The 26,768-nt window shown below is 40.5% G+C and overlaps 2 protein-coding genes across 2 annotated transcripts; both read right to left on the bottom strand.

Moving 5' to 3' along the window:
• Window positions 1–138: 138 nt before the first annotated feature.
• Window positions 139–26,733, bottom strand: LOC145496576 (uncharacterized). Its single transcript, XM_081476283.1, has 16 exons — window positions 26,685–26,733; window positions 26,206–26,233; window positions 24,683–24,776; window positions 23,277–23,374; window positions 21,958–22,145; window positions 21,663–21,775; window positions 20,154–20,196; window positions 19,220–19,300; window positions 18,097–18,210; window positions 17,367–17,693; window positions 17,152–17,284; window positions 15,149–15,192; window positions 2,378–2,627; window positions 1,626–1,746; window positions 907–956; window positions 139–368 (listed from the first exon to the last, which is right to left on the bottom strand). Exons 1-16 carry the CDS (start codon window positions 26,719–26,721, stop codon window positions 206–208), a joined length of 1,884 nt encoding a protein of 627 aa, XP_081332409.1. The 5' UTR covers window positions 26,722–26,733; the 3' UTR covers window positions 139–205.
• On the bottom strand, window positions 3,394–9,551 carry LOC145496581 (galanin receptor type 1-like). The gene has a single exon (XM_081476288.1). It carries the CDS (start codon window positions 8,473–8,475, stop codon window positions 7,321–7,323), a length of 1,155 nt encoding a protein of 384 aa, XP_081332414.1. The 5' UTR covers window positions 8,476–9,551; the 3' UTR covers window positions 3,394–7,320.
• Window positions 26,734–26,768: the final 35 nt, after the last annotated feature.

Here is a 26,768-nt window from a genome sequence, read left to right on the forward strand (position 1 = left end):
CTCGTAGACCACAGTACTCCTAGGAAAGTTCTCCAGCCGTGATAACACAAACGTCTTCATGTCTCGCTCCTGAATCACTTCGTAAGAGGAAGACATAAACTGACATTGATAAATATAAGCATTAAGATCCGATGCAACTGTCAAATCTAGTGCAATGAGAAGTTCTAAGAGACACTTTACGTCTCTCCAAACAACGTCCACATGATCACGGTGTAGGAGTACGCTGACCTTCCTCTCGCGGTTCAGTATTTTCATTTTTCGGTTCCTTTGCCTCGCGAGTTCTTCTGCTCTTTTTCTTAGTTGGCACCAGCTCTCCCTCTTCCGGGCCGCCGGACGTTTCTGAGCCCGCCGTCTTACTGTGTCTTTTTCTGAGAGGAAAACAAAAAACATCTATATTTAATGCTTTCTTTTCAAGCTGGTGGAAAAGGGTACATTTTCAGGTACTATAATGATTTATTGACTGCCGTAAAGCCAGATGAAGCAAACAAACAAACAAACAGCAAAACAACGTGATTTCGGAAAACGCAAAATGCCAGTGAACCAATCAGAATGCGAACAGGAAACACGTGAACTGTGCTAAATGCGGGAAAGATGGAAGCCGCGTCACCACCAGTTTTGGTCTTGTTCCTGATTGGTTGACAAAATGGCCAGCTTGCTCTGATTGGCTGGTGCGCTTTTCAAACATTTTCCTGCTAATCACGGAACGCGGCCAAAGAAACCCAAAGGAAACACAGAAATTACTTTGAGAAGCATTTCACTGGCACTGAATCACAGACTGGTTTAACGGGAAAATAAAATAAATAATCGAAATGAAAATACGACTAACGGGTCAACAATACTCACGATTTTGACAGAGTAGGTTGAGTTTGGAATACTTTCAATTTATACTTAAACAGGTAGACTTACTTTTCTCGTTGTTCTTTCGATTTATCTCTGTCTTTTCGCGACGAACGTTCCTGCAATCGGAAAAGAAAATACATGACATGGTCTAGAAATGCTATCTTAGGGATTCACTGTTAAACCTAAGTGCGCGTTTTATAATACATAATAGAAGAGAAATCATCGCCCTACACTGGACGCCGGAGGGAAAGCGAACGGGGGGGGGGGGGAGGGGGGGCAAAGGTCACAAGGCGGCGAACGGTGGGGAAGGAAATGAAGCAGATGGGAAAGACCTAGAGTGGCATTCAAGTCATGGCAAAGGACCGGCAGATGTGGAGGGATTAGGTTGCTGCCTTACACGCCCCCAGGCCTAATGGGCATGAGTGAGTGAGTAAGAGAAAAGAAGCATGTGAACTGAGAGTGTAAGACTTAAAGAGAATGCCACCTTCGTAGTTTTATAACAACAAATGTAGTTGCCAATTAAAGTTTAGAAAACAAATTCAGTCTTAAACTACATTCTAGCGCATTGGTTCGAATCCACTCAAAAAGGTAGATTTTCTCGGCCTTGCTAGGTATGCAATTTTATCAAACTGGCCGAAACGAACGAGTGAACGATGGGGCGAGGGGTATGTGCAAACGAAGTCGCAATTGCAAACAAGTTGGAAACTATTGAACTTGTGTGCGACGCTGGTTGGCTAATGCTAAGCGTCATTTCTCCATGTCCACATTGCTTAAGTCAGTGTTACCTCGCGTCTCTCGCGGTCTCCCCCCTTGTCACGGTCTCGATGCCTCCTTTCCCGGTCACGCCTGTCACGGTCGCGGTCACGGTCACGCTCTTTCCGCGGAGACCTGTCACGGTCGCGATTTCTGCAACAGAACACTTGAGTTAATGAATCGTTGCATTGATAGTTACTCCTTTATCATAAAAGAGAGTCGATGCACGCTGAAGCATGACTCGATCATTAATTCTTCGAATAAAGGTAGAAAACGCTATCAAAAAGCCTGGTAGGGGCTTTTGAGAATCGCAGATGAAACAAAACGACTTTGCAAAGACTTTAAAACTTACAGATGAACAAGAGAGACCGACAAGCTACCGTGAGATTTTGCACTGTCGAGTTTCCTTAAATCCCGCTTTCTATTTGTCCTCAAAGCATAACAAGGGGTTACATTTAATAGGCAATAAAAATAGACAATTCTTATTGAACGTTGATACAGAATGCCTATTGAACAATGACGTAGAATGCGTCTAATGGAATTCCAAAAGGAAAAGCTTGGTTAATAAAACACGGTTTCTTTTCTTTTCTTTTTTTGTCCGGGTCTACGTCTTAGCCCAAGAAATTATATCACAAAATATTCAATAATTTTTCCCTTAAACCAAAGAAATTAGGGGATGGTTACCCAGATGGTTTCATAACCAAAGAATGGGAAAATTTTTGCAACTAGCGCATCATTTAAGACTTCTCTGTTCATAAAAATCACTTTGCACCGTTTAGCTTACCTTTCCCTGTGTTCTCGGGTTCTTTCTCGATCTCTGTCCCGCCGTCTGTGTGAAGAATCCCGATCCCGCTTTCTGTCTTCATCGCTACTGCCAAACTCGCTATCATCATCTCCCGGGCTTTCGCTTCCTTGTCTTCCAATGGTTCCCGGGAAACCCTCGCGAAATCCCGGAGGAAACCCGCGGCCCATTCCCGGTTCCCACGGCATGCCGGGAGGTGGACCCATCATCGGGTGAAAAGGTTGGTTTGGATCTGCAAGGAAACCATGGCAACGATTACAAGCTCGTTAATTCATGGCTTGTGTTCGTGGGACAAGCCAAATAGTCATCCAAAAATTGAACAATGGGCTTCCAGAGATGAGACGAGAATACAAATGAAGCCTCACTATACCAGCTACACTACACTAAAAGGTTCAACTCAGTCAGTAGACGACCATTTCTGAGATGCCTTGTACCTCTGTGTCAAAATGAGTCTTTACGCGAAACCATTCATATGAAAATGGTTCCAGCTGCAGGTTCATTTTCATGCAAATCAAACTCATTTTCATGTGAAAGATTTTGCACGAGGACTCGTTTTGAAACTGAGGCACGAGGTAAACTCGGAAATGGCCTATTTATTTCGTGCGCCATTTTTGGAAGAACGTTCATCAAGTTGCGGCAGATCTCTGGGAAAGCGACAGCCTGCAACAGCCAGTGTAGATTTCGGTCAGTGTAAAACGAAGACTACGGCCTACAGACTGCAGATTGCAAAGTATATATTGTGTTATTTCCATTATCGACTGCCAATCGTAAACGGGGTTATTCAGACTAATCGTAGTGAAAGCCTGCACTCCAGATAGCCTGAACAACGCTCCGATTAACCCGTTTACGGTTAGCTCAGCTTCGTTAACCAGTTCACGATTCAGTCTACAATCTGCATTTTACCCCTGGTCTGTGGTCTGCGGTCTGCATTTTACACTCGGTCTGTACTTTACACCCGGTCCGTAGTCTGCAGTCCGCAGTCTGCGTTTTACACTGACCAGTTTAGATTTTAATTTTGGATAGCTGCATGAAGGAGATAAAGGAATTAGGGGAAGAACTTCCGGGATTAAAATGTGATAGGTCAGGAGTTTACAATCAGATGTTGACGATTCTACATGGTATATTAAGATTAAAAACACACGTAATAAAACCATGGAAGTCCTTATCACAACCCCAAATCTAACCTAAACAAGAAGCGAATAAACCAAATAACCCACTGTGTAAATTAGTGTCTGAAACACGCTGGAATAATACACGAGAAAAGGCAATAAGTGATTGCAGTCAAAGGAAGCCGCATTTGAGACGTGCAGGGCACATAAGCGATAATGGCCGAACAATGCGCAAGAAACGACCTCAAAGACGCCATTACGAATCGCGGATAAGATGGCGGAGATGACGAAAAATGAGTTATAATAAATATTTAGACCACAAAATTATCAAAAAACGTAAGTCGGGTTGCTTTCAAAGTTTAGAGTATTTGTATCGCAACATACTTTTTTAAACAAAATTAATGACGTTTTACTCCGAAAATTTAGAGTACAAATGTTAAGAATTACTTGACGCGGTCGTCTAACTTGCCCGCCGCTCAGCAGATCATCTTTTCTAGTCCTTTTTCCCTCCTCTTGGAATCGAATACAAGAAGGTGGGTCGAATATGAATAAACACATCTTATCTGCGTTTGGTGTAAGAACAGAAAGCCGACCATAAAAAAAAAAAGATTCCACGAAATACTACATTTGTTCTCTACGTCACTGAAGTCTTTCACACAAAAAGAGAAGCTTTCATAAACGGTAAGTCGATAGGCGATCGATAAAAATCGTTGTGTATCGCAAAGAGCGAGTAATGTTTCTGAAAATACAGTTAGTGTCATGAGTAACAAACCATCCTTCGCCTCTGATGACAACTCCAAAGCTTTTAACAATCACCGGACTTAAAACATCTTCAGTCAAAGTAAGATATAAAAGAATCAAAACAAAGATTACAAAATAGCCGGTAATAGAGCAATAAAATAACTAAACACAAGGAAAACAGGAAAGTAATTTTTTCCTGCACAGATAAGGCAACTTTAATTCGCTGCTGAAGAGTATTTCCTCCTTTAAAACGTTCAAACAACCCAGATTCCTTCACGTACAGTTAAACTGCTTCTAAATCTAATGACGCTATTGTTACATTTATAATAATCAGTTGTTTCTAAAAAAAACACACATTTGCAGTTTCCTGAGCAATTTGAACACTCCTTCCCTCAAAATGTTAAATGAATATCACGTGGTGGAACCGTCAAGATGGAACCCACTAGCTGATGATTTCCAACATTCTCAATACCCGTCTGTTTGCCTCTGTATTAACGTATTAAGGAGAAAATAGATCCTGGTCACATTCAAGAACCAAAGGTTAACCCGCATGAATGTTAATCGTTGAAACAGCACTTAGCGCCCGGAATGTTGTTTGTCGTTTTGACGGGGTCAAAGAACGTGTAAGGACGTTCGGTGTACGCTTGGAGAACAAGAGTGTGCGTTGACTGATTTACTATTTATAAAGGGAAAAAAAAAACACTCCCAAGAAGTTCGACCTTTGCGCTAACCATCCAAACAAGAATCTTGCTAAAACGACACCAACTGAACGCAAAAATACGCGAAGAATTTTAACAATGCTGCGAACATTCTACGATGCTGTCACAAGAGAGCATGCAAATTTAAACGCTGTTTCTATTCAAGTCTTATCGCCTCTAAGATCTTTAAATTTATTTAAGTGCACTTGACTTTTGTCTCTACCGCTATTTTATACACTCTTCTTTTTTTAAAGCCTGGGGGCTTTTTAAGGTGACTGTAACAGAGGTTACGCTTAAAGGAAAATACAATACCCCAAAGCGTGTCAGTCGAACAAATACATTACTGAAGAACAAGAAGCGGAAAAAACGAGTGTGGGAAAAATGGCATTTCGAAAGAAACCCCCCAGTTTTCGCGTGGCCAACTTGTCAGTACGGTTCAATGGCGGTTCTTTCACTAACCCAACAAAGAACCTACAATTGTAGACCGTCAACATACATATTGTACTACGTACTAGTGCAAGAAAGCAGTAGATTTTTACAGTATCAACAATGTATTTATGAAACAAACTTCGCAACTTACAACCTACATCACGGATGAAAATCTGACACGGACTTCACCTAACAATTACCAACCACGATAAATGAAAAAATGACGTGCCTCGTTGTCGGAACGCGATTAAACGCTTTTACCGAAAATAGACCACAGCAGGAAAAGGGAAATATTCCAGCTTTGCGACCAAAAGATATATTTATAACAAGAAAAACATTTAACGCGCTCGCTTAATGACACGTTTACTTTTCGCATGGCAACTTTTGGTCGCTAGGAAAACACTCGGGTGCCAAATTTAATATTTCGCTAAGAGCATCGTAAAACAAACAAGGCCGTTTCCTTTTTTCAAAGTCTGTCGGATATGCTGTTAACATTCCACGTAAATGGCGAAGGCAAAAAGTCGACAAGAAAGCCCTTGATTGAAACAGAAGTGACACTAATGTCAGTTTTGGTGCCAGCACGTTCAGATCTTAAGAGGAAACAATAAGGAAGAAATAGAATTTGCACGCACGCAGGAAGAATGAATTACCGTGCTTTTTGGTCTGACATGGGAGTAAATAATTAAAATATCCAACGACGAGAGGTTATTAAATTGTACTATATTGCAGAATGTGCAATTAGAACTACATTTATACGAAAGGAAAATAGGAAGAGAGACTTCAATTAAGGCAGCGCTGAGAAAGAATCTGTACAGGAAAAAAAAATAGGGCAAGAAATGAGATGTGAAGAATATTGCGTGTTATTTTGAAGTAACATGCTGATTCTATTTAGGAAAAAATCTGAGGTTATTTATCATTGTCTACGATCTAAATCCGGTTGTTTTATTGACTTCTGAGAGAAGACAAAAAGAAAGATATGGGGATTTAAAATTTATCAGTTTATAGTTTTATTTCTACAGGTGTTAAACAGATTTGGCGTAACAAAGTAGGAGCGAGTTTATCTCCAGACACGCCTCGCGTAGGATTTACAGTGTTTTGTTTTTTAGCCTTTTTCAGAAGCCCCCTGTCACCATCAGATGACCTCGGCTCTCTCAGCGTTTATCAACGGCGAGAGCGCAACAATACAGAAAGCTGTGGCTTCGCGTTATTTCATTGTTCGAAAGCCACTTCACGTGGGAGTCGCTTGTGCAAAACAAAGAAAGTTGAAAATATATTTTCGTACGAAGACCGCCTATTACCGAGCTTTACGACAGAAACAATGCTTTTGAACAACTCGTCTTAGAAACTTTACAAAGAACTGATAGATGAATGAAGGCAATTTTCCCCTATCAATTGAGACAAAACTCGCATTAACATAGAACTCGTCATCAATCTCGACGTTTTTTGATTGAGTAGTTTTAATTTTGAACTATCACTTAGCTTTCATAGCTTTCTAGCTGCTGTCATTAACCGCTAATGTTATAAATTTCCAGGGCAACAACACCTCGCGTTTTTGTTTTATTACTTCACACTTGCACTGTTGAAAAATTACTTATAAACAAGACGATCACACTCGTGCGACGAGCCACGCCGAAGGTTTCTGAATACAATTTTGTTTACAACACATTGTTTAATATTTAGATTTAGGCTTCCTCTTCATCTCAACTTTGTAATTTTCCGCTGTCCTGCAGGACACTGCAGGGGCTCTGTGGGACGTTTTAAAATCCATTATCACATTTGCGAAAATCCAATTTGGCGAGCTCGCGCCTTCCTGGAGCGTGAATGAAAAATTAAAATATCCAGACATAAATGACCTCTCTATACCTTGCAATAAACAGGCTTCGCACACAAACTGAATAAGAACGGTAAATAAGTGTTTCTTTAAAGTGAAAAAGTCAACTAAGGGCTCTTACACAAAGACGTCAGAAGCCGAAGAACTAGGCCTCTCTTTGTTGCGCGCGCTCGTGCGAGTAAAGAAAGTCCTGCGACCGCGGATCGAGGTCACTTTCTCTGAAAGTGAAAACAGGCGGGAAAGCTCTCCTGACGGAGAACAATGCCTCATATGCCACTTGAAAGCCTTTCGGAAGTCCTCACTGAACAGGGCGTATATCAAGGGATTAGCCGAGCTGTTGCAGACGAAAAACAAGATGCAGATTTTAAAGAACAGAAGCAAGTACTCAAACTGTGAAGTGTCCTGGAAAATGTCCACTACACGGAAAACGTTGTACGGCAGTAATGTCGCAAAGAAGACCAATACAACGGGAGTTAAGACCTTGAGTGCTCTGTGGTTTCTTTCGCTGGCGCATCTTGTTCTGTCCGGCGCCGATGAGCCAGGGTTGCGAGATTCTCGGCGAATCTGACTGTGTAAAGCAATGCTTTCGTTCAGGCGCCTCCGTATGCTGAGGTACGTGAAGAGGATAACTCCCAGGGGTAAAAGATACGTCAGCAATACGGTCTCCGCTTGGTAAAGCTTGTAGAGCATCGTGCTTGGAAACTTCGGGTAGCAGACAGCCTCGTCTCCACTTTCCACGTAATACATGACAAAAAATAACGGCACCACAAAGAGCAAAAACGACAGAACCCAAATTAACAGGATCACAATCCTGACTGTTCTCATTGCCCCTTTGTGGCTCAACCCGTGCCCTGAAATAATCCCCCGATAGCGAAACACTGCAATGGCGGTGATACTGGCGATGGAAACCCCATGGAAAACGTCGCTTAGCGGGTACAGCACTTTGCAGCCGAATTCCCCGAGCGGCCAGCTGACATCTTCTGTGCGCAAGACTCCAAATGGAAGGCTAAAGAGGAGGACGCCAAGATCACTGATGGCCAAGTTTAGAATCAGGCAGTAAGCCAGGGAACGGTGAAGATTCTCTTTAATCACCACCACACACACCAGCCCATTGCCAAGAACGCCAGCTATGAAAATCACGGCGTCCAAAATGAAACGAACAAGCTGCGCTGCGAACGGTTCGATGTAGAACTGAAATGTCTCAGGACTGCTCGCGTCGCTTCCGCTTCTGTTCAGAGTTGAAACAACCGCGGGTAGATCTGATGAATTCATGTTGAAGTAGCGCGGATTAACTTAAAGATGAGAAAGATCTTAGTTCGCGCCGAAACGTTCAAAACTCGCCGAGCTTCCTCAGTCCCCAGTCAGCACTGTGATCGCACTTATGAATGTTCAAATTGCCCGCGATCCACAGCCTTGTGTGTCCAATTTTCGCACCAAAGGAAGCAAAGTTGGCGCGGATAATACCGCAGAGAGGCTTGATAACGAAACGTAACGATACTCTACCAATTGAATACTAATCTGCTCTGGCAGACTGTAAATCGTCTTGTTGACTTCGAGGCTCTTGGCGTCGATGACAAACACGCCAATTGTAGCACTAAAATAGCGCAGCGCGGTGAAGCTCTTTGAGGGTGACACAAGGTTTAGTTCTGCCTCCTCCCTGTCGCCTCAATAACACTGACTTCGTAGCCCTCCAGAGGGTTAATTTAGCGATCGATCCTTCCCTACTGAGCGACAATTTTGCCGCCCGTTGTCTCAATTAACTAGCGTAGTCGTCGCGGTTTCCCGTGGCGAACGAGCCAAAACTAATTGCGCCTGACAGATGATCCCACCAAATAACTCTCCAAAACCACGATGACGTATTATGTGAGTTACACAGATACAAGCTCAAGAACGAGATTGGGCAATAACAAAAAGAAAAAAACAACGCCAATCTTGCAGCAATAGCAGAGGTTGGCGTTTTGTTTTCTCGCAAGAGTAATCACCGGTCATGTCATTTAAATGACAATGTTGTTCTAATGGATAGGATGGGAAGTTGATGAACGATAAACGAACGCCAGGCCATATTCAAATTTTTGGCATTTCGCTCGAGCCGACGAGCACAATTAGAACGAGGCATAAATTAGCTGCAACTTTGACTTCTGCAAGGTTTGAATGTGAAAGTCAAAGATTTTCATCATCGCTCTTGGTAACTAAACACTGCCCTATTGATAGTAAAACTCTTTGAAAACCTGGGTACTTTTCTTCAGTAAAAACGTCAATTCGCGCAACATTGATATATAAAAACATGTATTGATTTTAAATCAAGAACAAAACACAGAAAAACAACAACAAAAAAAGACTGAATTACTTTAGAATTAAACAGAACAAAGGTATCGTGTTGTACGAAAAATAATGCTTTCAAATTAATGATGCCCGGAGGCCACCAAAAAAAAAAAAGAAAATGCAACCAAGATCTTAACAATTATATTTTAGAGACAAGTCTCGCTCAACATGCGTGTGGTTTGAAAATGACGAGAAAGTAAGCTTATTGGTTAAGTAAACGCTCAGTGTCTGTATACATATATTCGCCTTCAGATCGGACACCTGTAATTGGAACTTTGAATACTCACAAAAAATTATTTCTAAGTGAAACCACTTTACCGTGGAAAGATTGCTGACAGACAACTATTGTAGAAGAGGACCTCGGTGGACAAGCACTTAAAAGTGAAAAATCAAAATTCCTGATTGGAAAAAAAATGAAGTAAACGAAAATCGCTTTCGATTCCTTCGCGGGAAATCTTCAGGAGACGGAAATTTTCGTTGCCAAGCTTTCGGACAGTGTTGGCGAATTTTCACCTGATTAGGCGGAACATGAAGAGAAAATTTATTCATAATCTATCAGAGTGGACTAAACGAAAAGATTGCCACGAAAATCCGTGTAAATGGATGATAAACAGAACGTCCCACTAACATATGGCGGCCCGGCAGAACACAACACATAAAATCCAATTTTTTTCCGTAGCAATGCTAGAGCAAACAAAAAATAATTACAGAGACAAGCAGGAAATTTTTGTAAAATTTTTTAAAACTTACAGTGTATCAACTTTTTTCACGATAAAAAACAGCAAGAAAGAGCCGGGAAATCCAAGCTAAAACCGACGACATTTTAAGTGGGAGACGAAATCGCTACTGAGGTCATCAATTAAAACTCTTTAGCACGCAGTATGGGTTTGCTTTGATATGATCTATCATGCTAGGGTGACCTAGGGGGGCAAAGATTTTTACACAGATAATAATCTCTAAAACTGACAAGATCAATTTATTATTTTCGATGTACCATCGGCCGGGGTTAAAAACGTTCTTGACAACCAAAACAACATCGCATTCGATTTGCATTTGGCGTGAAAAGATCATACGTAGCCACTGGAGAAAACTAAAAAGGCCGATAACAAGGAAAAGGCTAATGGAACGCAAACTGGCATGGCTAGACACAACAGTGCGTCACATAATGTGACATACGTAAATTCGTACAATAACCATTTGGGAAATTTTCATGTAAAATGCAAATTAAGGTACGGTTAGTGCTCAAGTGAAGCAGGCAAATCTTGGACAGCAAACAAATTTTCGGATAAGCGAGAATGACAGTTGAAAGATACTTTTTTTTTTTTCACAACGAATAAAATTATTTCATTGAAGGGTCGCGCCGAGGGTAGTCAGAAAACAGGGACCCTTAGTCAAATAACAGTTTTCACTTGCATTGTGCGGGAAGCTACCAGAAAACAGGATGTTTGCAAACATCAATTAACGAGAAAAAAGCTACACCGAAAAAGGACTCTTCACTACGTTATAGAAAACTTCTGTCAACGAATAAGATTCTTATGAATATTGAACTTTGAAAACTGAAAATGGAAGCGAGGATAAAGCAGCGAAGCTTCTTCAAATAGTTCATAAAACCAATTTTTGGTAAAAAAAAAAAAATCTACATTAGGTAAATGCCATTTCAAACGAAATTAAGCTCCCGGAAATTAAAGACTTTACAAACATTCCCAAATGAAATCGTGTATTTTTCGACAAATGTTATTCGGCATTATCGTAAAACTAAGTTTAAACAATGGGCAAACCGAGCTTGTGGATTTATTCTTTCAGGAGTTATCTTTCCATATCGAGAAAACAGGAAAAAATATGAAATAACGAAAGGCCAACCCTTTTAGCCAGAAGTCAAATAATAATAACAATTAGTCGGACCGGCGCGGCAAGGGGTGTAAAGGCGGCAAGCAGGTGACGTCGGCTGCCTCATTTCCCGCCAAAATTTACCTGGCGCGCGGTGACACGGAAAAAAAAGCATCACCACATAAATTATTTTACTTCTCATGTTGCTTCCCCATTGAATTTGTCAAAAGCAAAACATAAAACTATTAAAATAGAAGGATCGCCTAAGGCCTTGATATTTTAGTCAAGGGTTTTGAAAAAAGGTAATTAACTTAAATTGGATTAAGCCAAATTGGGTTTTATTTTATCATGGAACAAAGACCGGGAAATAAATGGTATAATAAATGTCCGTTCTGTTATCATAATTTCCGCGAATTTGCAACCGCGGTCATCGTTATATTACACAAGCAGGGGATGCGAAATAGGGGAAAAATCACTCAATTCCCTCTATTTGCATACATTTTTTGTATTTTGTGAATCAAGCGCTAAATAGATACGTTTTAGCTCATTTGTTTGGGGTGCGGCATTTATCTAATCGCGAAATCAAGTTTTTTAAAAGCAGAAAGGAAAACTTTCTCCAAACCTCATGCGATCCTTTCCCATTAAAACCGTTTGATAGATACAAGAGCACGCTTCTAAGAAGGTATTTCGACAACAAAAACACTCTCAACTGAGAATAGTACAATATAGTAATACGTCTAATAAAGTGACATGATGCAAGCTTCAAACAATCTGCAACAGAACCAACGGATATGAAAAATTAACAAGGAACCGTGGTTTCAATTTCACGCCGTAATGGCAACCACAGGTTTCAATTCCGGCCAAGGGAATCGCACCAGATAGACGAGGCATTAACATGTTGAAACTGCAAAACGTTAACTCTTCAAAAGTAAGAATTCATTTCATTCATTACGCATTTTTCCCACATTAAGACCAAATGACATCTCCTTTAATTAAGCCCACCTTTTTAATCAAACTTTTAATCGAACTCGCTTCACCTTTCTAAATGTCTGCAGGCGTGGCCACACATTTTCTGTCTCAGAAAAATGCCTTTTACTGCGATCAAAAGTCTTAAAAGACGCATTTGTCTAAGGGGTCGACCGCGGCGACCCATAAAATAATATTGTGAATTGTCCAAGCTCGCTACAATAGTTTCGTGCCTTCATAAAAAATATCCTTTTACATTATCAATTGCAATGAAATCTAAAGGAGATGGGAGACGAGACGAACATCTCAATTCTTACAACTGACATAAACTGAAGTGTTTGTTTACCAGTTAAGAGAATTTACATGTTGTCATAAGCTAAATCAGGATGGTGGCTCGATTCCCTTCTGCTTATGTCAAGTTTTACGACGGAATAAAGAGAGACAGAGACGAAGTGGAAGATTCAATTTCCTTCATATGAATGGTACGTAACTGCGACTCTGATTATTCGCACGAGATAAGGAAGACATTTGCTGTATAATGTAAAATCCGATTTGCCATGACTAAGCGGTTTTTTTATACCTAAAACATCGGAAGAGCGCCTGACTAGACATTTTTGTGTCTGAAGTCTGAGTGTTCCTTAAACATTTTGTTCCACATGTTTACATAAACTAATGTATTCTAGCAATTATTTCCAACGCAAAAGGCTTTAAAAGCGGAAACAGTACAAAAAAATATAACCAATTTTGATTTAAAAACTCAATGGATTTGTGCTGGATAGCAAGTGGACGAAGAAACTGCTTTGCCTTCAATGAATCATAGTTATTTTTAATCCGACATTAACCGCCTGGAGCGAAAAACAATTACCTTTACGTGCACAATACCACCGCAAATTGTTTGGACTAGTCTTTCTGATATGTAATCGATTAATTGCAATACGGATAACAGGCTGATTGTTTTACCTCAAGATTAAGATCCACGAAATAGATAAACTTGTAAACTTTGTCGATAAAGCAAACAAATTGCTTTAAGCGCGCCAAGATAACACTTTGAGATGTATTAGCCCAGACTAAATTGACTGCATTGGAAAAAAAAAAGCCGAAAGATTAAGACGTATTTTTGGACAATGATGTTTAAAGTTAGACAATGAAATCGAGATAAACCTCTAAAAAACACTTGTGACCAACAAATATACGATAGAATTTGATAGAATTTTACACTACTTAGGCCATAACTGTTTAATTAATTTCACCAAATGACCGCCATGAGTGCTTTCAGCGTTAAAAGTCCTATTATACGAACTTCATTTTATCAATTGATCTTATGCACTGGTCCACACAGGCGCCAAATTATCTTAAATTATGAACTTATCATTGTTCCATTACGCCCATGCATGTATTCCTTGAAGGAATTGAATCTTGACGTACGAGGCTGTTTGTTACTGCTTAGGCAGCGTCCACACTACGCCGGAGAAATTTGAAAACGGAGCTTTATCTCTACGGTTTGGCCTACCATCCACACTAATCGGTCACAAAAACGGAATTTGAAAACGCCGGCTTTTCGTTTTCGTGTGGACGGAAAACATTTAGAAAACGGAGCTTTTCGAAAACGATGGCGTCACGAAAATCATGTGATATCGTTGACCGAGTTAACCTCAAACACGTTTCCAAAATGGCCGGTGATTGCTGCTTTCCTAAATTCCTCCGGCGTAGTGTGGACGGAAAACATTTGATGCGTTTTTACAGCGCAACCTCCGTTTTTAAATTCCTCCGCCCAAGTGTGGACGGAAAACATTTGATGCGTTTTCAGAGTGAAACCTCCGTTTTCAAATTACTCCGGCGTAGAGTCGACGGGACGTGAGACCTGATCGTACGAGGCTGTTCGTTACAGCTTATATGAAGGGGGTGCTATTTCACATTTACTCACAAGCACAACTTTTTTTTTCACTGAAAGCCTGTAAAATGAGTGCAGATGGTTGTTAAAAGGGGCCCCCCAGGCTTAGTTTTTAATTAATAAGTTAAGTTTGCTAGCGCACTGTATATTCACCATCACTACTCGCAGCATACCGTCACCTTTGCAACGCAGATTTTCTTTTTGATGTTATAGTCGTTTGGCCAGGTTCGTGAAACAATGTTGCGCCAGGGCATGCGCACTAGTTCGATTTTCAACTCCCAACATGTCGCAACACGTCGCAACAGGGTGGCCAAACGCGCGCAACATGTTGCGCCCAACAATGTCGCGATATGTTGCGTCGAAATGTTTTGGCTGGGGCTTGCAAATACTGGGCCAACAATGTTGCGATATGTTGCGTTGAACTGTTGCCATCGTTTGGCGGGTGCTTTACAGCCACGATTTTTAGCATCTCGAAATCATACAACAGTGCAGCCCTCCTTATTTACAAAACTCCGATGTATAGAACATCTGGGTCGGGTTGTTCGAAAGGTGTATAACGTTATCTACCGGATAAATCACTATCCAGCGGATGGCGTGGTTCGTTTTGTTAACGCTTATCCACCGGATAGCGATTTATCCGGTGGATAAGCGAGCAACTGGCGCCTGGTGTCAGAAATTTCCGTTCTTTTATTTACGAGTTGTGTGGCTGTTTGAAACTACCATGTACGTATATCTCGGTTGCGTGAAACAATTGGCAGAAATCCGTCTACGTACGCAGGCTAGGTAAGGGAAAATTCAGCAAGACTTAGCCAGTTGTGACCGGAAAATGTTTCAGCTATGTACGGCAATTCAATTTCTGAGTCCCCTAACCCAGTTTTACATTGCAAAAATAATTCAAAAAAGTTGCTTTGGCCTCTGTAAGGGACAGCATTAGCTTACCTCCAGGGAAGAACGCTGCTCCTTCTTCAAATGGCCTGGGTCCCCTGAAAAAGACGAAGTGATCTTCACATAAAAACCTTTCTTGAGCTGAAACTGTTTTACAATTTCCTTTCACCTTTTAACAGAAAATTCAACTAAGGGAAGTGGTTAGCATATAGCCCCTGATGCAGCAGGAAAACCCATCGGGATGTTGACGTTGACTTCCAAAGGAAAAGGGATGAGTTCAGTTATGGGCGCCGGTGTGAAAAACAGTCAAGTTACAACACCGCTTTGCACATACCACAAGCTTACTGCTCCGGCATTGGGGAGCTTAAGAAAACCACAACGGCAACGTCGCTAAACAAAAGGTTTAATGAGGAGAACAATGGCTGTGCACGTGCGTTATAATTCTTGGTACATTTCTTTGCCGTCCTCTGCAAAACAACAACGTGAAATGACCAAATTCTGCGTTGCGTGAGGAACGTGAACCACGACGGCTAATTTTTTAACTTTTTGTTTCCAATTAGTCGATGTGTACTAGACTCAGTTTCGTGATAGCTTTGACAGTGATAAACAAATTAAATGACTCTCGAGTACCACGAGATTCGTAGGTAAAATATAAACTCATTTTTCAATCGACGTTGTCCTCGACGTCGCCGTCGTGGTTTCTTGACACCCTCCTTACATACGCAGGTGATAATGCAGACAATATTCAGTTGCGCCTAAATCAAGATTTAGAAAATGTTCACAATTGGCTGAGAGCAAACAAACTCACTCTAAATATGACTAAAACCGAATTCATGCTTATCGGATCTAGGCAGAGGCTAAGTACTCCCAGAGTCCCCAAGATTTGCAATTAATGATTTTCAAGTTAGCCAGGTCACTACCGCAATATCACCTGGAGTAACCATCGATGACAGACTTGATTGGAGTGGCCATATCGAGAAAGTAACTAAGAAAGTCGCTTCTGGTATTGCGGCCATAAAACGAATAAAGCACCTTGTCCCTTAGGCGACCTTACATCTAATAAACCAAGCTTTAATCCAGCCACACTATTGCAATATTGTTTGGGGAAACTGTGGGATAACTTTACGGAATAAGGTACAAAAGCTACAAAATAGAGCAGCCCGTGTTTTGACCTACTCAAACTATGACGTAGACGCTGGTCACCTGTTCAAACTTCTAGGGTGGAAAAATCTAACTTGCCAGCAGCAAATTCAAAGAGCTACGATGGTTTACAGGTCTCTGCACGGGTTGGCTCCAAACTATCTCAGTTCTAAATTTGAAAAGCGAGAAATCGCATATGACCTAAGGGACTCTGAGAATAAACTCAATGTTCCATTACCGCGCACAGACTATTACAAAAATAGCTTTAGCTATAGTGGCGCCATTCTCCGGAACAGTCTTCCTTGTAACTTAAGGGAAGCAGAGTCCCTTGGACAATTCAAAACGACTACTCAAAGAAGAACTGTAAGGCACGGCATTCGTGGAAAGCAGCTTTCTATTTAAATATTTCTCATTATATTAGTATCAGGTATTCTTAAAGCTGACGAATTTTGTACCGTGGATAAATAAAGCTCCCAGTAACTACGACGGCGACGGCGAGAACAACTTCGATTAAAAAAAGAACTTGTATTTTACCTACGAATATCGCGATACTCTAAAGTCATTTATTTTGTCTCTTTGTGAAAACTATCTCGAAACTGAATATGAAACACAGCGTAAAATTCGAAATATACATTTGACGAATTATCCGTCCTAGTTCACGATCTCCAGACTAGTCTGACAACGCAGAATTTAGTCATTTCAAGTTGTTGTTTTGCAGAGGACGGTAAAGAAATGTACCAAGAATTATAACGCACGTGAACAGCCGTTGTACTGCTCACTATTGCCGTTGTGGTGTTCTTAAACTCTCTAATGATTAAATCAAGGTTTTCGTAAAGGAACTTGTCCTGGCGATTTACAGCTAAAGCGGGAAACCAGTTACAGTCACTGTTTAGGTACGTAATTTTCACCTGTCTTACCTTTCGTCGATTCCCTGCGGAAATTCTCCAGTCGGGGGCATCCCGGGTGGTACCCCCGCGGGTCCTGCCATCGGTATGCGCCCGCGACCTCTTCCACGCATGCTCATTGAACCAGGGCGACCTGGAAATCCCGCTGGAAGAGAAACAAGATAAACGAAATAAGATTTTTCGCATTAAGGGTCATAAGAAAACAACTGTGATAGAAATGCACCTACCTGGATCAAACGGCGGATGCATCCCGTCTGGCGGTATTCCCATCTCGGGTGGAAATCCGTGGGGTGGCGGGCCTCCCATACCAGGCATAGGGGGCATACCGGGCGGAGGCATTCCGGGGGGTGCACCCTCGGGATGATGACGTCCGTCTGGGCCTGCCATGGGTCTAAAGGGAGGGGGCATTCCAGGCGGAACGGGACCTCCTGGGGGAACATGCATAGGCATGGGTGCTCCTGACGGGGGAGGGCCCATTGCGGGGTCAGGGCGAGGGGGCATAAATGGAGGGGCTCCTGACACAGGGGGCATCCCATGAGGACCTCCAGGAGGACCTGTTGACAATAGACAGAGGATACATTATCACGTGAATAACCTAGTTTCCTTCCAGGATTGGAAGACGTGGCCTTTCAAAGCACTAGAAACAAACTGCATCTTCAAGAACTATTTGCTACTTAACAAACTGAAAATTAAATACTGTTCATCAAGTACTAAGTGACGCTTACTTAGCTTTTGTAAAGCTTTATTTGACATACCCTCGATGAAGTGGTCAAAGCTTTTTTTTTAACATCATTTTTGCTCCGCTCTAATGAAAAAGTGGATTAAATAGCGTGTGATCATCACCAATCCATGATTGACATGTTTCACCCTAGATCTGTGAAAAATATAGGTTAACGACGTCTTTTGACACAACACTTGATTTCTATCATTGAAAGTCCGCACACAAAATCACATTACCTGGAGGGAAGTGCCTCTTGTTCATCATCCCTGGGCGTGGCCCAACATCCGGGTTCATTCCCTCCCCCATCATTGGCATCATTACGTCATCTTCTCGTCGCCTGCGACTTTCAACTGAAAGGAAACAAAATAAATACTGAATGAGATCTCAAACCGTAGTAAAACCAAAATCAAAGAACTTTTGACACTTAATGGAAAAACGGTCTATTGAAAGAGGTGACCCACTAACAGTGAAAGTTCAGCCGATTTGTGGATGCATTTGACAGATTCTGACATGTCTTTCTCCAGGAAGAACGTTTTTATTCCTATTAGATTTGACATTTTGCTTTGCAACACAATCAAACCGCCATAACAACGGGTGTAACAAGCTAGACTGTTGAATGCCAACTGGAATCCAGAGTACCCCAGCAGTTTAGCTGGCACAAGAGCGCACTTCCTCGCACATGCGCTTTGCAACTGGTAACAAAACTGAGGCAATACTAACCTCTTACTGACCAAATGCGAGGGCTATACTAGGGAATATTGGCCCGAGGTCCGTACAAAAACGACAGAGGGCGAACATACCCCACTACGGCTCAAGCAAGCTAGGTTAGTAAATAGTTTATTATATGGCACTTGGGCCTTGACACTTTCGGGTTTCAAAAGCAAAAAAAATACACGGCGTGTGACCGGGTCCATGGAAACGGTCCAAACGGCAAAATCCGGACCACCAAAAAACCAATCAGAATGCTCGGATTGATCTCAAGACTACCTTGCCATATAATAAATGTAGATAGTATGTTTTAAGTGTGGAAAAGACCCCAAATTAAGCACTGCTTCACTGAGTCAGCCATAGAGACAGCCTAACGTTGCATTTAGAGTACACTCTGTAGCTGGTACAGAACAAATACGCATTTCCTCGTTCGTGCTTCTTGTAACTGGTAAAAGCTTAGAGTACTACCTACAGCTGTAGTCTGCATACGAACTAAGTGGCCCGTCAGGCCAGTGCTTACATGTATCCCAGTTTCTGTAGCATGAACCGACTAGGAGCAGTTCTACTCCCGCCTGGATGAAATGCTGTGTCCCAAGAAATGGATAAAAGAAGAAAACAAAACATTTAAAAGACGTATGGGTGTACATGTACCTCTGGAGCCCTCTCCACCAATAACGTCAATACTTCCTTCCATTTTACGTTCGGGAGGTGGACCAGCTTTTCTGGGTCTCCCTACAAAACATACAACGTCTACCTTTAATAACAATTACAAAAAAAACTGGATCATTGGATTATGCAATTCAAGTGTTTTCATTGGCTTAGCCATCATGGTATATGAGCAATTATACCATGCTCTGCAAATATGGTAAGTGTTCACATAATTTTTTGAGGAGTTTTTATCTTTAGGTTGTTTTAAATTTCTATATTTTGGGGGCGTCCTAAAACAAAACAATAATTCCACTCATGCTTGTTGAATACGAGATGATTATAGCTGACTAAATTGTAATGGTACTAAGTCTAAGCGTTGTTGGTGATCTAAGTCTTGGTGAGCTTATGGTTAAAATCTGAGGTGAAAAGGTTAAGAAGGAATCCACCAGAAATTTGAGTAACGAGTGGACAAAAATTTTGTACAAGATTATTCTCATCGTATTGTAAACTTCTGTGCAGCTGTTTTAAATATCATCTCAAAAGGAATCATTTCTAACGACGCCTAATGTCGAAAACAAATTCTGAAGTTCATATGAAATACTTTCAAGAAAGCACTGGTGAAATGAAACTGACAATGAAGATTTACCTATGTTTGCACAATTTCTCTGAACTTTGAATTTTATTTTCTCAAGTTCGTAAGGGTACCGGTAATTGTTTTGGATGTCATTTCAGGCAACTATTTATATATTTAGCTTTTAGAACATACAAAACAGACTGTAGTACACTTAAAATTATTGTAGTACAAGGTTTTTGTCCACCAAAAACTGAAATTGCTCGGTTTCCTATTGGATTTCGTCTCAACAAATGGCTGAGTAAACCTCCAGAAGGAGGGAAGAAACATGATTACAAGCGTAATAGCAACAACAGGGTAACGTACCATCTGGCATGATGCCAGCATCCACAGGGGGTGGTTGGTGTACCTGTTTAAACAAAGGACAGGAATAATAAATTACAGGAAACTTTACAAATATTAATAGTTGGGAGGTGGGGTTGGTGCAGTGGTGAGAATGCTTGCCTCTCACCAATCTGGTCCCAATTTTATTTCGAGCTGGTGATATTATGTGGGTTGAGCTAAATTTAGTTCTTGCCTTGCTTTGAGGGTTTTTCTCCAGGTACGGCAGTTTTCATCCCTCGTGAAAAACCGCTGCGTCTAAATTCCAGTTTGAATCGGATAGAGGATAATTATTATTATTATACATTGTAGTCACCATCTGTCTTCTCATCGGCTAAAAGCCTACAGCTAATTCTGGGAAACAGCGCAACCTAACTAATCTGCTAGCAGATTAGTGAATAATCTGTAGGTTGAGCGCGCAATGCATGATTTCCAGGAGCAATGTCAAGTTCATGGACAGCAAAGTAAGAACATGGCTTGTCAAAAACAAACTGTGTTCGGTGTGATGATGCGTTTGTTGTTATTTTCTTTGACACAATGTGTAATAAAACAATTATTAGATTCGGTATTTGTGATATCCGAAATAATCAAGGTCTCAGTTAGTGTTATCAGCCTCAGCCTCCGGCTTCGGCTACATATAATAGCACTTACCTTGACCTTGATTATTCCGACCTCATCCATTAATTGTTTATTATTTTAATATTACAGGCAGTAAGAACTATGTAGCTGTAATACCAGTGCAGGATTTGTAATATTAATAATGCTGCCTAGTACAATATTATAGGCATGCAGTACATGTAGAAGGCACAATGATAACCTGTACATATAGTGGATTACAGAATGGGTACAAAGGCAAACCTTGACCATGGATAGCATACTTTTAAATTCAGTTCTTGATCTATGTAGTTTGGATAACACTTTTTTCTATTTCCATTCAAAAGGTCAGTCACTTACAAAATGTCCCACTACACGATATACTCCCCAAACGTATTACAGGTGTAATAGCGGTTGTTTACCATTTTCACAGAGAAACCAGTTTCTCAACGGTTTGTGCAAATGTTAAGCAAAAATGCCTGAAGGTAACGTTCCATTCAGATTGGCGACTTTTCATTTAATCAGCAATCCCCAATTTACTGAAAAAGCCTACGACGAATTCGAACTGATCATAATTCCAAGATAGCAGTGAAGAATTGCAAATGGTAAGCACCTTTCCCATTCAGGTGTTTCAGAAATTTTTCAGTCACTTGAAACAAAGTTGTCTTGCCATTTACATTCTGAACAAAACTTCCAGAATTTTTGGGTGAATGGTAAACAACTAGTACATCCAATATTTTCAAAAGGCAGAATTTCCGATGCTTCTTACAATGGTACCATGTGATTTCAGTTACCAGAAATTTGAAACTAAAAAGGTCACCGATTGATGTTAGATTGCAATCTCATGGCAGACTAACAATAACACTAAGCTTTACAGAATTTTGCAATTGACAAACTTACAAATATTTTCTTGGGCATTTGTAATTCCATTCTCATTCTCCTCTGTTTTTCACAGTATTGTTTCCACGTGTCTTCCGTGAATCCATAGTTAAAGTAATCAGTAATATCAGCACCTACAAACAAACACTCAGGTGAGGTACTCATTAGAAAAGCTGTGCTTATACTGTAAGAAAGAGAGCACTGAATAAATCTCTGGTCTTGCAAATCGTCTTCTTTTTTTTTTTAATTAACCAAAGTGCTAAAATTCCTTGCACTAAAGTGCAAATGTCATCCTATTCTCAGAACTTTGTCTTACCAGGCTTTCTCCAAGGTTTATCGTCAACAGAATCCAAATCAAATTCATGAACAGAGACTCCATTGACTGTCCCAACAGCATCAACATCAATGTGCTTGTTGTCTTTTGTTCCAGCTATTCTGTCCTTTGCGGCAGCAGACACGCCTCCTGCTTTAAAATTCCAGTTGACCGGAGGTGCGTAAGGAGCGCTTTAAAGAGGATATTAAACTGCTATCAGCATGAACGTAAAATGGTGCACGAGATAGTTTGGCACTGAAGAAGCATATAAAGGTAGCACCATGGACTAATTTAGAGCAACTCAAACTGTATACACTATATCTCAACATCATGTTCACGGATCTTTTTCTGTTTACGCCCAGGCAAGTGGCATACAAAGCCTCAAGCTTTATTTCAATCAACATTAATTTCTCACTCAATGGATGTTACAAAAGGTAAAGAACTCATTGATGGACTGGAAAATTGCTTGATTTTACATTATGCCAGTCAACGAGTTGTAATGAAAGAGGTCTTCTTAAGGTCAAATTTGCATTTAATCCTTAAGTTTGGATTTTTGAAATTACGTGCTCTTATGTCTCAAGGGGTTAACTTACTTAATAATCACGTTAAAAGCTCTTATTTAGATTTCTGTGAGGGGATAGCTCACAAGGCTGAAGTCTCATCAACAGACTCATCAATTGTCACCTTATAAAAATTATGAGCAAACAAATGAACTGTTTTCATAAAATGCAAAATTTAATTTCCTTCAAATGATGATTTCTCATTATCTCTCCTCATTTTAGTAACTCACTTCATGCTTTAACACATCCATCCACTGAATTGTCATTTGGAACTTGAAGCTGAATACACATGCTTATAGATCTGCTTTTTCAGCAATTTTAAATGTTTTGAAAGTCACCTAACAATTAATGCCTTTCCTTTAGTGTTCACAAGAAACATAAGAGAAGAGACTGAACCACCATTTTAGAGACAAGCTCCAGGAAATGCACACTAATGGTTGATAGTGTGTAAGAGCTCAGTTAAACAAATTGTAGCATTTGAGGTACAGAGTATACTGGTAGAATTCTACTAAATAACCATGGGTTTGATTAAGGGCCAGGCACTGATCACACTGACCGGCAGTGAGGATGATTTCGCCCATCTAGTTTGACCATCTCAAGGCAATTTTTTCTTGTAAAGAAGATCAGTTGTTGAAAAATGTTTTTCTCAATGAAAACCAGTTGTCCTCCTCCTGAAAACTTTTAACTTAATGAAACCCCTGAATTACATGACGCTACTTGCACAGATGTCTTAACCATGGCTAGTGATGTGACTGTACATACCCATAAGGTGCAGCGGATGTATTTATTTCCCCAATAGTAACCTGGACGTCATCATCATCGTCATCATCATCATCTTCCTCCTCATCATCTTCATTACTCTACAAGTTGACCATTTCAAATGACTCATTAAACTCTTACAACAATATCTTGATAAGAGGACAATTCTTGACAAAGAAATATTAGTACACAGTCTGCTTTATAGGTGCAGTAAGCGTCCCATCAAATGTATGACCGCAATTTTGGTTTCAATATCTATCAAAGCATTTGTTGAAAGCAGCAGGCACAATATGTAGTAATGTGTTAAACAATGCTGTGACAATCTGGATGTTTGCCTCTAGTTTCAGTAGCATGATGCTAAAAACAAATTATGGAGATAAGTGCAGGTCTACACCAGTAGACTAAAACACAGTTTTTTTTTGCTGTCACTTACTGTAGTTTTTTTGTTCTTTGATGTACACATTACAAAAAATTGATACCCTACAGGTATTAAGAAGCATTATTACATGGAATGTGTTTGCTATGTGGAAACAGTTTATATAGATTTTTGGGTAGGTAAGAGGGCTGAACTTTACTACAGAACTGTAGCTTAACTTGTAAAACTAAAACACACATGTGGTGATAGAGCCAGTGGAGTCAGTGGAGAATTCTAAAAGGAGAAGGTCACTCCTAAAAGCCTTCTTTTTTGTCTTCACCTATAGCAAGTAAACATTCAGCTTTTCCACTCACCGAAGTTTCAGACTCTAAAGTGAAATTCGTCTCAAAAGAATCCCAAAATTTGACTTTGGACGGTGCCTATTTGAAACTGCGCTTGGCAGCCAGGCCACATTTATGTGATGTCATTCCATCCGACTTGAAATTGGCAGGAAGGAGAAAAACCTGCAGCTGACTTGGCATCCTCCACAAGGTCAGCAAAATGTATTTTTTCCAACTGATTATGTACTTCACTATCTTCACTGCAATCATTTTCGGAGTTTGGAGCATGTTTGACTCAAGATAATACGGCTCAAGAGCAGTCATAACGATAGTTAAAAGGCTTTTCAGAAGCCATTTGGACAAAATCTCTTGGACAGAATGACATCACAAATATGCGGCCTGGCTGCTGAGTACTGTTCAAAATGGCGGCAACAATGCCAAATTTTGGGCTTCTTTGGAGACAGATGTCGTAACAAAAACCTGCACTTTAGAGGCTGAAACTTTGCTGAGTAGCTAAACTTAGAGCCAGGTTTTATTGACGTTGGCAAAAAAATACATATTTTGGATTGACCTTCTCATTTAATGTGACCAGTGGTGGATAAGTCAGTATGGGGGCTGGGAACAACCTCTGCAACACGGACCTCTAGATGTTATCTTCTTTTGACAACCTTTCAAGGATCTGCTGGCCACTGGTGATAAAATTTCCAACTTACCAGTTCTCCTGCCTCTTTTGCATCATCTTCATCTTTGGCTTGTCCATTTTCTGTGACAACCTCATCATCTGGCGGCTCTTGCTTTATTTCCACACTGTCAAGCATTAGACGAAGATTAAATGTAAACATAATTTTGAAAGTACTCAACACCCCTCCCCAGCCACTGTCTATTCCTCCTTCATGGGTTCTCCTGTGCAGTGTTTTTGATTTTGAGTTAAATAAATGCTTGATTTTCAGCACTCTGTGTTAAAAATGATGCTCCTCTAAGTAAAATCAAGAAGAGAAGCAATGCTTTATCAGTTCTTTTAACTCCCATAGATGGTAGATCAGGTGTTTGTAGTAAACTTCTTTTCAATTAACATTAGTTGGGGCTCTGTACCCATCAGAGTTCTATGTCAAAGTTTAACAAAACCTAACACTTCATCAAATTTAATTAACACTATTAAAACCAAATCAAAATTACAATATTCTGATTAAACTCCACTGTGTCTTATCTCCACTGGGAAGCATCTCTCTCTTGGGGATGGAAAGGCAAGTGGGCCTGCACTTATTTTATTCCCTCTCCCCAACCTCCAAACTACCAGCCTACATGGTAAAGGCAGCAGGAAAGAGGCCTCTGCAGAGAAGACAGGGGCAGCACAGTACTGTTGCTTACCAAAGAGACCTTGTTGGCAAAATGGGATTACGCTGTATGAAAGAGTGCCTCCTTCTTTAGGCACTAAGCAACACTGAGAACAATCTGTTTAACCACTGCTTGTTATGAAAGAATGAAAGATGCGAATGCAGCCATAACACTACTGGAAAAATGACCTGAAAAAATTCCAGGCTCTGAACAGGATTCGAACCCATCACCTATGCATTACCGGTGCAATGCTCTACCAACTGAGCTGTCAAAGCCACATGAGAGCAGTCGTGTGTGGGTTCGGCTGTAATTGCTACTGTTGGACATCTATTACCATGGAATTCATATACTTGAGACCAGTATTACGTCCACTGAACATATAGGGCCGAACCCACACACGATGCCAAACTTTTGGCATCATTGCCTTAGCCAAAATATAGATATCAACAAGATAAAACTGCAGTATAGTACTATATGATATACCTGTATAACAGAACAAGTGAGTACCTAATAGTAATATGTTAATACTACATTAAATAACATTAATTAGTATCACCTAACTAGTGGACTAATGCAAATCCTGCATTTTAATTGGCTACGCTAGTAGAGGACTATTAGTAATAGTCCTCGAGTAGCGAAATTGGCACAATCGAGCGTGACGCTTTCTTTTGTTTTATTCCCAAACAAATATTTCTTCAACTTGTATTTGCTAACTTTATTATTGCCTTTTCTGTCCAACTAGTTGGGTGATACTAAAACAATTAGACCCTTCGCCCTCAAGGGCCATGGGTCAATAGCCGATTCGGCTTCGCCTCATGGGCTATTGACCAGTAGCCCGCAAGGGCTACGAGTCTAATTGTTAATTATACATTAATGATAATTAAATAATAATTATTTATACCTTGGTTCCTTTGTATCAGAATCACCACCTTAAAGTTATGAAAAGGAATGTATGATTAATAAACTAATTATTATCAGGATTATTACCTGGAGGAGGTTTGGTGGCGTGATGTTTATAGCATGCTGGATTCTAGATTTAGTGGTGGGGATCACTGCATTATTGTGTTCTCGTGTTCTCATATACAGTTTGCCAAAAATCAGTCGACACGAAGATTTTTACGGCCCAGGCACAACTACATGCGTTGTGCACTGTAATTATGCTTTTCAATAAGCCTTGATTTCACTTGAAGCAATTCAACTCGATAGCTAGAGCTTTCAACCAAGCATCTGTCAACTGTCTTCGACTTGTGAGTCGATTTTAAAGATATTCTCCACACATTTTACGTATTAATTCCATGAAAACGGAAGAAAACTGTTTGGCAACGAGAAGCAAAGTTGAAAACACTTCTTAAAATCGCAGAATTCTGAGTTTTTCCTTACCTCCATACAAAAACTTCTCGTCATCTTCGTCCGCCATCTTGAATGAGCATGTGGGACGACTACCCAGAGCGCATACGATTACGT

The sequence above is a fragment of the Orbicella franksi genome, chromosome 9 (genome assembly GCF_964199315.1).
Source record: "Orbicella franksi chromosome 9, jaOrbFran1.1, whole genome shotgun sequence".
Classification (NCBI taxonomy): Eukaryota; Metazoa; Cnidaria; class Anthozoa; order Scleractinia; family Merulinidae; genus Orbicella; species Orbicella franksi.

What these genes read in the sequence shown, in the direction of transcription:
- LOC145496581 (XM_081476288.1), bottom strand. Translation starts at nt 8,475, where the DNA reads ATGAATTCATCAGATCTACCCGCGGTTGTTTCAACTCTGAACAGAAGC.
- LOC145496576 (XM_081476283.1), bottom strand. Translation starts at nt 26,721, where the DNA reads ATGGCGGACGAAGATGACGAGAAGTTTTTGTATGGAG. An exon ending in AGCAGCGTTCTTCCCTGGAG is followed by an intron (nt 2,628 to 15,148) that starts GTAAGCTAATGC and finishes GTTTCCTTGCAG; the next exon opens with ATCCAAACCAACCTTTTCAC. An exon ending in TCGAAAGAACAACGAGAAAA is followed by an intron (nt 369 to 906) that starts GTAAGTCTACCT and finishes TTTTCCTCTCAG; the next exon opens with AAAAAGACACAGTAAGACGG.